This window comes from Musa acuminata, chromosome BXJ1-10 (genome assembly GCF_036884655.1).
Source record: "Musa acuminata AAA Group cultivar baxijiao chromosome BXJ1-10, Cavendish_Baxijiao_AAA, whole genome shotgun sequence".
Classification (NCBI taxonomy): domain Eukaryota; kingdom Viridiplantae; phylum Streptophyta; class Magnoliopsida; order Zingiberales; family Musaceae; genus Musa; species Musa acuminata.
Window position 1 is genome coordinate 25702211 of NC_088336.1, and position 12366 is coordinate 25714576.

Here is a 12366-nt window from a genome sequence, read left to right on the forward strand (position 1 = left end):
AGGCTCGCGGCGTGCAAGCAAGGGAGTGGGGACTCGGGACGACAACATTAGGGAGCGTGAGATGAGGAGGATAGTAGTTGTGCTTTGAGCGTCGACGACAATGCTGCTATGCATGATCTCCTTCTCGGTGATGGCCTCCGACAAGGTTGATGGGTGGAGGGGTGACTTCGATTCCGATACTAAGCGTTTACTATCAGGGATCTCTAATTTTTTATTTTTTTTCTTATTTTTTTTTAATTCTCTATTATTTGATGTATAGTCGTTATCACTCGTCGTCACTTCCTCGAGATCATTCTCTAAAAAGGAAAATGATATGTTTATTTATTTATAAAAAAATAAAATTTTAAAAAAAATTATAATAAGATTATGCAAATAGTAAAAAGGGGGTTGTTAGTAATCTCCAAAATTAATTAGTTAGTTAGGTTTTTTTATTTTATTTTATTTTATTTTAAATAAAATGTATATTGGGTTTGGAAGAGGAAACGAAACCCAACACCCAAATTTAAAACCCCTTTTCCCTACGGCCCGGCCCGGCGACCGATTCCCACAGTCCATCCTCCGCCAGATCGCCGGCCTACGGTCAGTCTTTCCCTCCCTCCTTTCCCAGATTCTCTCTCTGTTCTTTACCAGCGTTCTTCGCTTTAGGGTACCTTCCTGGGTGTTTGCTCTTGCCTTCTGCACCCGGCGATGCTCTAGCCGGCGGACCTCCTAAAGGGATTCGGAATTGACGGCCCTTCGAAACCTTATGGTACTTCGCTCGATATTTTCTTATTGTTTGCTTAAGTTAATGCCCCTACTGTTTCCCGTGGATTTTGTGTGCCGTCTGATCGTGCGCTGCTTACTACTCCACGTATCGTCTGCGTACCAACGACCGCCCATTTTCTGCCGCCGGTCTTCTCTCTCTGCCTCTCGCCCCAATTGCGCTCTCTGTTCTTGACCGGCGTTCTTCACTTTAGGACACGTTCTTGCGCGTTTGCCCTTGCCTTCTGCACCCGGCGATACTCTAGCCGGCGGATCTTTAGAGGAGATTCCCAGTTGAGGGGGGGAGGGGGCTCCGAAACCTTATGGTGCGCCGCTCGATCTTTTCTCCTTGTTTGCTTCTGTTATCTCTCTTGAGCAAGCATTGCAGCACGGACGAAACCTTGTGGAATTTTTCATGTAGCATGTCCGTTCTTAAACTTCTTTCGGCTTTTTGGTTGTGTCAACCGATTACTTCTTCTGCAGATGTGTGTTGCTATACTGATTTGCTGAGAGTCAGGTTATAAGCTCTTATTTCGAGTTCATCCTAATAGTTTTGATTCTTTGTTGCACCTGGCGAAATTTCTCTGCGATTGCTACTTTGTTATGGTATTCTGTTGAATCGGACTAGCTATATACCATTAGAGTGCGTATCTATCCTAAATGGTAGGATTCCATATCCTGCACTCATATTTGGGATTTCTACTTGAATAAGCAAGAACAAATATTTCTATATTTGTTGTTGCTTAATAATGATGATTCTGTATACTCTCAGTTTCAGTGTCCAGCGTCTTGAATTTCATATTTTGTAATTATAATGATCTTTTTTTATGAGCGAATAGTATTAATGTGAATACTTATCATGCTGATTTCTCTTGAGATCTCAACTACATAACTAGATGAAGATTGGTGATGGGAATGCTTCCTTTTAGGTTTGCATCTTTTCTTAGATGACCGGTTCATATTGTTGTACTACCGGTTTACTGTGGCTCTATGCTTGACCCTTTTTTTTAATTCTTTTGTTTCTGTAAACATGCATCAAAATGTTGGATACATTATATTTCTAGAATTTGAATTGGAACACGCCACTATGAAATTTTGATTGTACGAAAAGCTAGTTTTCTAAGTGATTCATTCAAAGCAATTATAATATGATTAACATTGTGGTTAATTAGAGTATAAGATTATGGAAATGGAAATAGAAATTCTATTTTAGAATCAACTGAAGCAAAGTTAACTCAAACCCAGCTTCTTGGTTGGTATTGAGGTGCATTTCCTGACTTTTATGATGTCATATGATTACACTTCATTATAATTTCCAACTCATTAGTCTAAACTTTTAACAACTTCTACTGGAGCTCATTTAGATCTTCTGTTTTTGGTATTTTTTTCTATAATTAATTCTTCTTCAGATTTTGAAGTTGTCTCTTTAATAATTGTGGAGTTCATCTTATGTCTTCTCATCAATGTGTGGAAATAGTTCCTTTTCTCCATCTTCTTGAAAAGAGCTATCATACCAATTCATACAACTGGCCTCGGAGGCTGCCATAGTTCCAGCACGATAAAGAAGATTGAAACTAATGATAGGAGAACATGGATTTGATAACAACTTTATGTCATATTAGGAGCCAAAAGTGTGGTTAGTATCAAGAATACTGGCAGAACCTCAAGATATATGGCTGAAGAGAGTCAAATAAAGATGAGCCAACCAAATGAAAAAAACTTTCTTTCATTGTGTAGTTATCTTACATAAATTTAACTGACAGTCTTCTCATTTAAAAAGAACTAACCAGCTCCTACCTACTTAAGCTTTTAAAAAAAGCTAGCCCCTTTAGTATTTTATTTTTCTCCTGAAAATAAAATTATTTATTTATTTTCTGACAGTTAGTTTTTTAACTGAAAATAAACTCATTATAAGATATGTTTGTTGGGAATTAAAGACTACTATAATTTAAATATAATTAAATTCGAACATTTAGTTTTTATATATCTGCATCACGTGCTCTCAAGTCCATGCCAACAAAGGACGTCGTGTTGGTTGGATCCTTGTATATTTTGGAAGTACTTGGATCTACTCATCAACTTTCTCTGCCTAATTCTTCGAGATACAGGACTACTGGTCGGAATTGTATGAGAAGGTTTCCAGGTTCTAATGATATTGAGAAAGCTGTCCCAAAGTTTCTTGTAGGATTGTTGGAAGGTGCTTTGCATGAATTGACTACCCTTGACAACCTGAAAGTTTTATATCTCCAAATTTTCCACACCTTGACTAGAAACTTCCCATTTATAATTTCTTATGCTGATTTAAGAGTGTGTACTTTGTGCAGTGCTAGCACATCGATGGTATCTATTTTAGTATATTCACAAGATTATAAATAAATTTTTTATTTTCTAATTTGGGCAATCTTCTAAAATTACTTTATTTAGGAGATAAACAAAATTTTTATCGAACCACAGCCAACCATTTATGTTAACTTTTTATGTGGTTTTAGTATTCTGTGCAATAATTTTTTTCTATATTTTAAAATATTTCTGCAATGTATAAGATGCACATTTAAATTGCCAGAAGCATGGAACAGATTTGAATCAACAGACTTCGTAAGTTCTTTTCAATTTTATTGATGGAACTGATTTTGAAATCATATTTAGATGATATATTTTCCTTTGGTCAGGCAAAAAAAGAGAATCTAGTTTACACATTTTGATTATATGCTCAAAATCTGAGATCCAAATCCTATGAAAACTCAAGGCTATCAGAAAGACAGAAGGGGAAGTTTTCTGGATGACATTGTTTTTTATAAAAAAAGAGTTAGCATTTGCAAGATTGCAATATGAACTAACCTGTCATAATGAAGTTTTAGTTTTTGACAGAAGTCTAAAAGATAGTTGGGGAATTCATTGCATTTTCTAGAAGTACAGAACGCAGGAAAGTTAGCTTACTATAAATATGTGGACAATATGCACATCGCCTATAATTTTCTCTACAGTGTTCATAGTGTTCAAAGGAATCCTTTCTATCGAACAGAATATGAGTCATGATAACACAACTGAGTTCGGTGCTAGTCCATCTGGACTAGTACATTTTACTTGGCTGATTCTACATCCATATGAACTGTCTCTACTGTACCTTAAAAGAAAGCCATCAAAACAGTTTGTGATAAAAGCCCATGCACCTGGAGGATACCTCTTAGTGAACCCTGGATGACATGATTTAGGAACATATAATGATGACTTGGTACGTTTTACTTCCACAGACCACTTTCTTATTTTCTCTGGTTTTGGTATTTCCTCATTTTTAGTTTGCTTGATGAGTTCTACATGTTTCAAACTTAGTTGATTATGATTCCCTAGATAAGTGGGTTTATTGCAATGGCTGAGAATTAACCTGTAGTTTTTTATGAGAAGTTTGACGTGGTATGATCAAGGATATTTATGTCTTTTGAAGTGTCACTCGTTGTTGTGTAAGATCTTTCGTCTGATTGTCATTTCTTTTGTACTTTCTGCATTTTGATTTGAGATTTTCAATGTGATTTAAACTAAGTCATCAGTAATTTATTATAGTAGCCTGTAGCCTTAGTAGTACAATTGTAACTATCAAAATTGTGACTTCTGTTTCTCATTTAATTACTTTTTGAGGTGATGATGGGATTAATGGAAATCCAACTTTGTAGGATCAACAAGGTGAATTCCCACCTGCTTATAAACTTATTGAGAGGAATGAATTTTTGTATCGAAAGTGAGTTATTCTTCTTCTGTATGAATTCTTTCATTTTATTAACAAAATTCATAGTATATGAAAATTTAGATATTATAATTGCTCCATGATTTAAGTTGGTCCCATTGTTGACTAGGTGGACGTAGGTAACTTGAAATTGGAAATCTGATTACATGGAAACTTTGTAAACCGATAACCTTTATCTCAAGTTATGGAGTTTTAAAGCTGGAAGCATGCAATATTATTAAAAAAGGAAAAAGCCATTCATCGTGTAAGTGATAACTAATAAAGCTTGTAAAGAGGTAAAAAAAGGGATGAAATTACTGATATGCTAATCACCGTGTTACTTCTTTTAAAAAAAAAAAATATCACTGTCAGTGATATGCTAATCACTGAGAACAAGCAATGAGAAGGCAATGGCAATAACGTAACAGATCTGATGACATCTTTTTAATAATTCACCTATATTCAATATAAAATATTTTGTTACTAACAGTTATGACTAGATTGTTTATTTGAGGATTTTTCTGGAGCACAATTGAGATAGTGAAAAATTTAGGAATAATTTTAAAAACTTCATATGAAATGCTATTATTGATTGACATTTCTGGTTAAGAATGGCCTGACTGGTTTGATTAACATGTTATAAAGTTCTAGTCAACCACCACCAACTTATTATCTTGTTTTCCATGATCGAGCATTTTGCAATTTTAACAATATGTTACATTGGAGAACAAAGAATGATGGTAACAATGACAAAATAGGACATTTGATAACTTCTTTTTACTTATAGTAAATCATGTATAGTTTAGAACTTTCTCTGACCAAATAGTTCAACTGACTAAATTGATTTTTTGAATTTAAAAATACTTAAAGGACATTCAGATAGTGAAACACTTGTGAATAATTTGAACACTTCCTAGGAAATGTTGCTATAAATTCACAGTGATAACAAAACTTTAGCTTCAATTATGAAAATGATGTTGTACTTTATTATGAAAATTATTATGATAATCATCATTATGTCTTCTTTTGCTCCTGTTGGTATATGGTCAAGTGCCTGGTATGTTGATAGCAGATGATAAAGTAAGATATGAAATTTTGCTACCAGTAGAAGTATCAATCCTTTCTCAGAGGAATTAAGGGAATGTACCTCTTCTCTTCTCAATAATGGTTGCAGCTATAATTAACTGGTCACCCCTCCAGTTATTTAAGGACATATCAGCCAAACATTATATAAAACTTGATTAATGATGGGTTGACGTGATTGGTTGTGTATCGACTTAGTGCAGGTTGATCAGTGATTCAGACCTAGCTCATCCAATCACTACCATCTTGAGTATATCGATCAATAATTAAAATGCCTACTGCAATTTTTGAGTAACTGGATCAATAAACATGAATAACAGCATGCAGCATCATTTTTATTATTTGACATTTTGTTCAGACATAAGAAGCAAAAGGAGGAAGACATAGCTATTTGTGAATGCCAATATGATGCCGGTAATCCAGAATCCGCATGTGGAGATCGATGCTTGAATGTATTGACTAGCACAGAATGTACACCTGGTTATTGTCCTAGTGGCAGCCACTGTAAAAATCAGGTCAGTGATACCTTTTAATTTACCTGTCAAAGAATGTCTGACACAATCCGATTATTAAATAGCTTAAATTTATGAGGAGCATGTGGAGCATGATAACAAAGTAGGACACATTATGTGAACTACAACATTTTGTTCTGTAGATTAAACCTTTTCATCATCACATTATAACAAAGACATGCAACAAAGTTCTGCAACATTATATTATAATAAAGACATTCACGCATGCTTCAGACTGTTTGTTGTCTGGATATCTTACTCTACAGTCTACACATTCTATTTTCCTGAATGATGAAATACTGACTTATGCATATTGTAAATACACAATGGAGTGAGCTTGCTAGTTTTTATCTAAAAACTTCTCAACATTTTTCTTATCAACTTTCCAGTTGAACATCATCTCTTTTCAACCACTAGTCTATTTAATGCTTTTTATAATTTATAGTCAATCTGTTTGCTTGAAATATATTTTTTTTTGATAAGTTATGGTGTCTTTCATAATATCACCGACTTGACATAGTCCTGCACTTTGCATGTGGGATGAATCATATAACAAATGGAAGAACTTAACAAAGATGATGCAATAATCTACTATGATTCCATTTCTAATCTATTCCTGATGTTAAAGCTTTATATAAAAATATCTCCATCCAAGGCAAGAAAAAGGCTTTTATATGTGATTGACTATTAGAAATACAGGAGGAAGTGAATTTGGTTTAGTGAATGCATATTGATACTATAGTGAGTTCATAAACTAACCTCACCTACAAGATTTAGATCAACAAATGAATATTAAAAAATGTCAACAGTTAATATGAAATTTTTTAATGTTTACTCTTACAAACCTCTACTCTCATTTTCTGCTATGCTAAGTCTATAGCGAGTTTATAAACTATGCTCAATGAAGGAGTTCCTCCTGTTATTGTTTGTTACCAGTCTGCAATTGTGTGACTGCAGTTTCACCCACTTCTCATTCCTACATTATGCTCATATACTTTCTTAATAACCTGAAATGTCTCATGAATCTATATTAACTAATTGGTAAAATTTAAATATTATTGTGTTATAGATTTTTCATTTCATGAGATATGCAAATTTAATAAGATATATTCTGCTGAGAAAAGGGAAGCCCAAGGTTTGGTTCCTTGGTTGGCCAGCTTTTCTACTCAAAAGAAAATCAAAACACATGAGTTCATGTTTCTGTGAGATATGTTAATTTTAAAAGTCAAGAGTTAATTTATTTCATTATCTTACTGTAGGTGATCCTTTGGTTACCGTAAAATTGTCATTTTGCTTCCTTTTCTTATTTATTCTATCTTTTAGCATCCTCAGTTTTCTTTTTGGACAATATAACTATGTTGCCAGAGATTTCAAACATGTCAATACGCCAAGTCAAGATTATTTAAAACTGAAGGTCGTGGATGGGGTCTTCTGGCTGATGAGAATATTAAGGTAATGGGAGATCCAACTTCCATGAGACAGGCTTATGTAAAAACACTCATGAACTTTTAGCAATTTATAACTAGCTTTCTAATACCTGTGTGATTTTTTCTTGTCACACACTGTTGGGGCTGCTGCATTTCTTGTGCTTATTTAGCAAGTTATATCTTTTCATCTAATGGGTTATTGTACCTGTGAGTGATTTAGGCTGGACAGTTCGTTATCGAGTATTGTGGGGAAGTGATATCATGGAAGGAAGCCAAGCAACGGTCTCAAGCCTATGAATCTGCAGGTGCAGAACAATTTGTTTGGGTGAAATCTTGTAGCCTCCCAGTTCTAGTTATGCATCAATGTGTTTTTTTCCAGGATTGAAAGATGCATATATTATTTATCTCAATGCATATGAATCGATTGATGCCACTCATAAAGGAAGCTTGGCTAGATTCATCAACCATTCTTGGTTAGTATCTTTGAATTTTTAAAACATGAATTCTTTTCTGCACATTGAATTTCTTCAGTTGCAATGATGGCCATTGGCATGAGAAAGGCAGCTTGGCTAGATTCATCAATCATGTCTTCTGTGACTGAGGGTGACCATTCGCATGCACCACTGTAAAGTTGTTTCTTTAAGACCTTGGTGAAACATTTGAATAACTAAAATAATGTGTCTTGTGTGGGTAAGGTTGAGTATATTGACCCTCCCTATACCCACATTGGAAAGTCTTATGAAGGCCTCCCGTTTATTAATCTTTTGTGTTTATTTTACTAAATTTACTTCTCTTTTCCCTTCATTTGTATGTTCTTTTGCTGGACAGACAATATGTTGCTAGCCTATAATGTTTGCTTGACATCTAATGTTTGCAAACTGCAGTCAGCCAAACTGTGAAACAAGGAAGTGGAATGTGTTGGGAGAAGTAAGAGTTGGGATTTTTGCAAAGCAAGAAATTCCTGCCGGAACTGAACTGGCTTATGACTACAACTTTGAATGGTATGGTGGTGCTAAGGTGCGCTGTCTTTGTGGTGCAGCCTGTTGCTCTGGATTTCTTGGAGCTAAATCTCGTGGCTTCCAGGTGAAGTAGAATTAATATTCATTAAATTGAATTTGGTTTCTCTTAGAGGTTAATAAATTTTCATTGTTGAAATATACCATTAAAAAATCATATATTTGTACATGTAGCCCTTGCAAAGTTGCCTCTGTGGTATTCTTCTTAAAGTGTTTATTCATAGGTATACACACAATAAGGGCAGTACCAAGTTTTGTGTGTTCATTTTAATAGACACTTTTGGTCTTTCCAAAATATTTCTTTTATCAATCTTTTGATTTGGTGTTTGTTATTGTTGAGCCAGCAACTGCAGTGGTTTTATAATCTTAGACTTTGTTTCTGTTCAGTTGCATAGAAATAGTAATTATTTTAATTTTTCTTTCCCCTTATCATGATACTAATGTTCTGCAGGAGGCCACCTATCTTTGGGAAGATAATGATGACCGGTAAGTCTGCTACCCTGACTCTGTTGCTCGAATTTGAAAATTTCTATTTACTGTGCATATAACTGTAAATAAACAAAGCAATCCATGGTAGCTTGAGCTGGTCTGATAGCAGTTTCAGCTGTGGCTTGTTAACAGTAAGCCGAGTTGCATTAGGTGATAAGGTAATAAAAAGCCAATCTTAAGCATTGATCACTTGGTAATTCCTGTGGAAGCTTGGCTAGTTTATGTGGATAGAAGTGGAGTATGAATATATAGCTAAAATCCTGTTCCGATCAAGGTTAGGCTGAGACCAAGCAACTTGTACTTATTGTATGATTAAACATGTATGACTTTTTTTTCTGGATTATACTGGTGTAAGCTTAATCTACATTGACTAACAATGCATGGCTATCATGTTACAGCAAAAAAGGGAACCACTTTGTTCCCTAGGGATATGCATCTTGAGTTGATTCATCTCAATTAATTAAAACATTTGAATCAGTCACTTTAGTTAGCAACAAATGTAGATTACTTCACCTAAATGATACATTAATAAAATTAAGATTTTGGTTTCCCGCATCCTGTAACCCCAAAATAGTTGGGACTTTAGGGATTGGTGCTTTTTATTGTTGTCATTGCAATCTCCTGTGTCTCTTGTTCAAATGTTCATGGTTATATGCGATTACAATTTCATTAAAGCAAATCTGGTAGAAGCTTGTGTGGTTGCTTTCATGTGATTATCGACTTTTTATGATGGCAGATACTCGGTTGAGAATGTACCCCTCTATGATTCTGAGGATGATGAACCAACATCAAAGTCTCTTAAAGCCATTGTCCCATATAAAGAAAATGAAGATTTTCTGGGAAATGCAGATGGCTTTGGTTCTGTAGTGCTTTCTGAATCAATTCCGATGGTGGTGGAACCGCTGAATTTTGTTCCTATGGAAGTCAATGGAGTGAAGTATGAAACAACAGAAGATGAGTGTATGTATGCAGAGAATGCTCAAGAAAATTTTGCTCGTAAAAGTGCAATGATTTCTCGTATTCGGAGTAACAGTGCTTGCCGAAATTATCACATAGACTCTAATTCCTTATCAAAAACCTCTTCACGCTATCCTGGTGGGAAAGCAAAATTTGGAGTACGAAAGCAAGTCAATGTGAAACTTATCTGTGAACGTTTAGCTGTGGCTGAAGCACGTGAAGAAATTATTGCCTATGAGGTAAGAACAATTCCTTAGATGCTTTTCTATGGATATGTTGTTATTTAAACATCTAAGAAGGTGGATTGTAGATTTATGATTTGGTATGATTTAGATGCTGAAGTTTCAGTTGTCAGTTCTGCTTGTCCAATTCTCCTGGATTAACCCAAATGTGATATCCAAATCAAGTTATTCAAAGATAACTTGGTCATATGCTTTTAATAAAAAGTGCTTTTGGTTTGACTACAAATCAGATTGAAATGCTCTATCCTATTACTGCAAACTTTTCTTTTACTAATTCACTATTAGTGCTGGTACTTCTTTGTAGTGTATGATTGATTTACTCTGTTTATTTTCATGATAATTGGCTTTGGATCTTGTGAGTATATTTTTCCATATTTGAGATCCTCCATTGAATGAACCTTGGTTATCTGAGTTTTGTATGACTCCAAATGACTACTTTAACATAAGTTTGAAACTTAATAATTTTGATTAAAAAATGTTTTTTTTTTAAAACTATAACGAGTGTTGTTGGTCAATACCTATATTGTTCTGAAGCTTCTGAATCATCTTAGGAATCAAAGAAGCAGGCTACCGCTCAACTTGATTCCCTTTACGATGAGATAAGGCCTGCTATCGAGGAACATGAGAGGGACAACCAAGATAGTGTTTCAACCAGTGTTGCTGAAAAATGGATTGAAGCCAGCTGCTGCAAACTGAAAGCGGACTTCGATTTCTACTCTTCAATCATCAAAAACATAGCCACTGTTCCCCGGGTGTCGAATGATGCATCTCCTCAGGTAGATGGTGCAGTAAATGAGGTTTTGTTATTGGAAAATGGTCATTGAAATTTTAGTTGCATTCAAGGGCTGAAATGTATTGCCTGACATTTTGCCTTCGATATGCGGAAAGACGGTTGAGTCCATGGTTAAGTTGGTCCTTTTATGATCATACCATTTGTTGAATGAGCAAAATAGTCACTTTTTATTTACTATAGCATATTTTTTTAATTCAGTTTTTGGAAGTGATTGATTAATATTAAATTAAATTGGTATCTGCTAACTCTGATTAATATCAAATGTTTTTATCATAATTTTGTTGGGAAATTTTTGGGGGTGACATCATATACGCAGCCAAAGAATAGAAAACAAAATTCCTTATGCGTAAAATTCACGAAATAAAAAATTATGTATAGTAAAGATTGTGTTACCTAGGGAGATCGTATATCTCTGAATTTTTATAGATATCTAGGAAAGGGTGAATGAGGTTAAGTGTCCTTCTTTTTAGCGATGAACACAACAAGGAGAGGCAAGCAAAAGTTCTAGTGTATGAATCACTGAATTCCTCCTATTTATAGAGGTTCTTTATCAACTTAATCCTAATGAATCTTTCCATATTGGGTATTAGATTTTCATCCAACTACCAAGCATTTTAGATTAGTGGATCTCTATCTAATAATATTTTATTGGTTCTTATTGGATCTTATCCATGAATTTAATAATTCAGGGGCTTATTGGATATCCAATAAGATATGACCTTTTAGATTAGTGGATCTCTATCCAATAATCTTTCATTGGCTCTTATTGGATCTCGTCCATAGGATCCAATAATTCAAGGGCTTATTGGATATCCAATAAGATAGGGGCTCCGACGGATATATTATATTCTAACCTCTACTCATCGTAATGTTTACCATATGTGTGTGATCCTCCAGGCCCAATATCGAGTTGGCTGTGAATCATACCTGTCAGAACTCTTTCTGGCTCAATAAATTATTATCTTCATAATAATTCACTCGACTCATCGATTGCGGACGTACTAGGCCACCACGCTGTAGTCCCCAGACGATATAGGGGAATCCAATCCATTAGACTTGTTTGTCCTCAGTTACCATGTACCCACAGTCCCTCATCCATCTAATATCCCGGAGACCATATACCAGGCATGGTGCTGTCAGACTCATACGATTTCTATTCGAGTCTTGTTTTAATCGGATTCTCCCATAGAACTATTTCTCTCTCAATCCGAATGATCCTAGCACCTCGTAAGAGTTCCCCCAAAGAACTATTGTTCTAATCCGAGATTTGTTTGAGTAAGAACACATGAGATATTCCTCTCATGACACCGAAAGTGGATTATCACTCATTAGGGACACCATCATCAATCATCCAGCATTTCGTAGGTGGATCAATTAGTGAACTCATT

General features: G+C 34.9%; 1 protein-coding gene across 5 annotated transcripts; it reads left to right on the forward strand.

Annotated features, from left to right (window-relative positions):
• Positions 1–508: 508 nt before the first annotated feature.
• LOC135595755 (histone-lysine N-methyltransferase ASHH1-like) lies at positions 509–11155 on the forward strand. Of its 5 annotated transcripts, XM_065087090.1 has the most exons (12): positions 509–579; positions 646–748; positions 957–1067; positions 4410–4474; positions 5901–6057; positions 7420–7506; positions 7702–7786; positions 7861–7954; positions 8366–8564; positions 8949–8983; positions 9723–10182; positions 10737–11155. In XM_065087090.1, the coding sequence occupies exons 3-12, from the start codon at positions 1065–1067 to the stop codon at positions 11007–11009; spliced, it is 1458 nt and encodes a 485-aa protein (XP_064943162.1). In that variant the 5' UTR covers positions 509–579; positions 646–748; positions 957–1064; the 3' UTR covers positions 11010–11155. The 5 variants fall into 5 exon arrangements, with proteins under 5 accessions (XP_064943162.1, XP_064943165.1, XP_064943164.1 ...); XM_065087093.1 differs by lacking the exon at positions 957–1067 and having other exon boundaries at positions 533–579; XM_065087089.1 differs by lacking the exon at positions 509–579 and having other exon boundaries at positions 607–748.
• The last annotated feature ends 1211 nt before the right edge of the window (positions 11156–12366 follow it).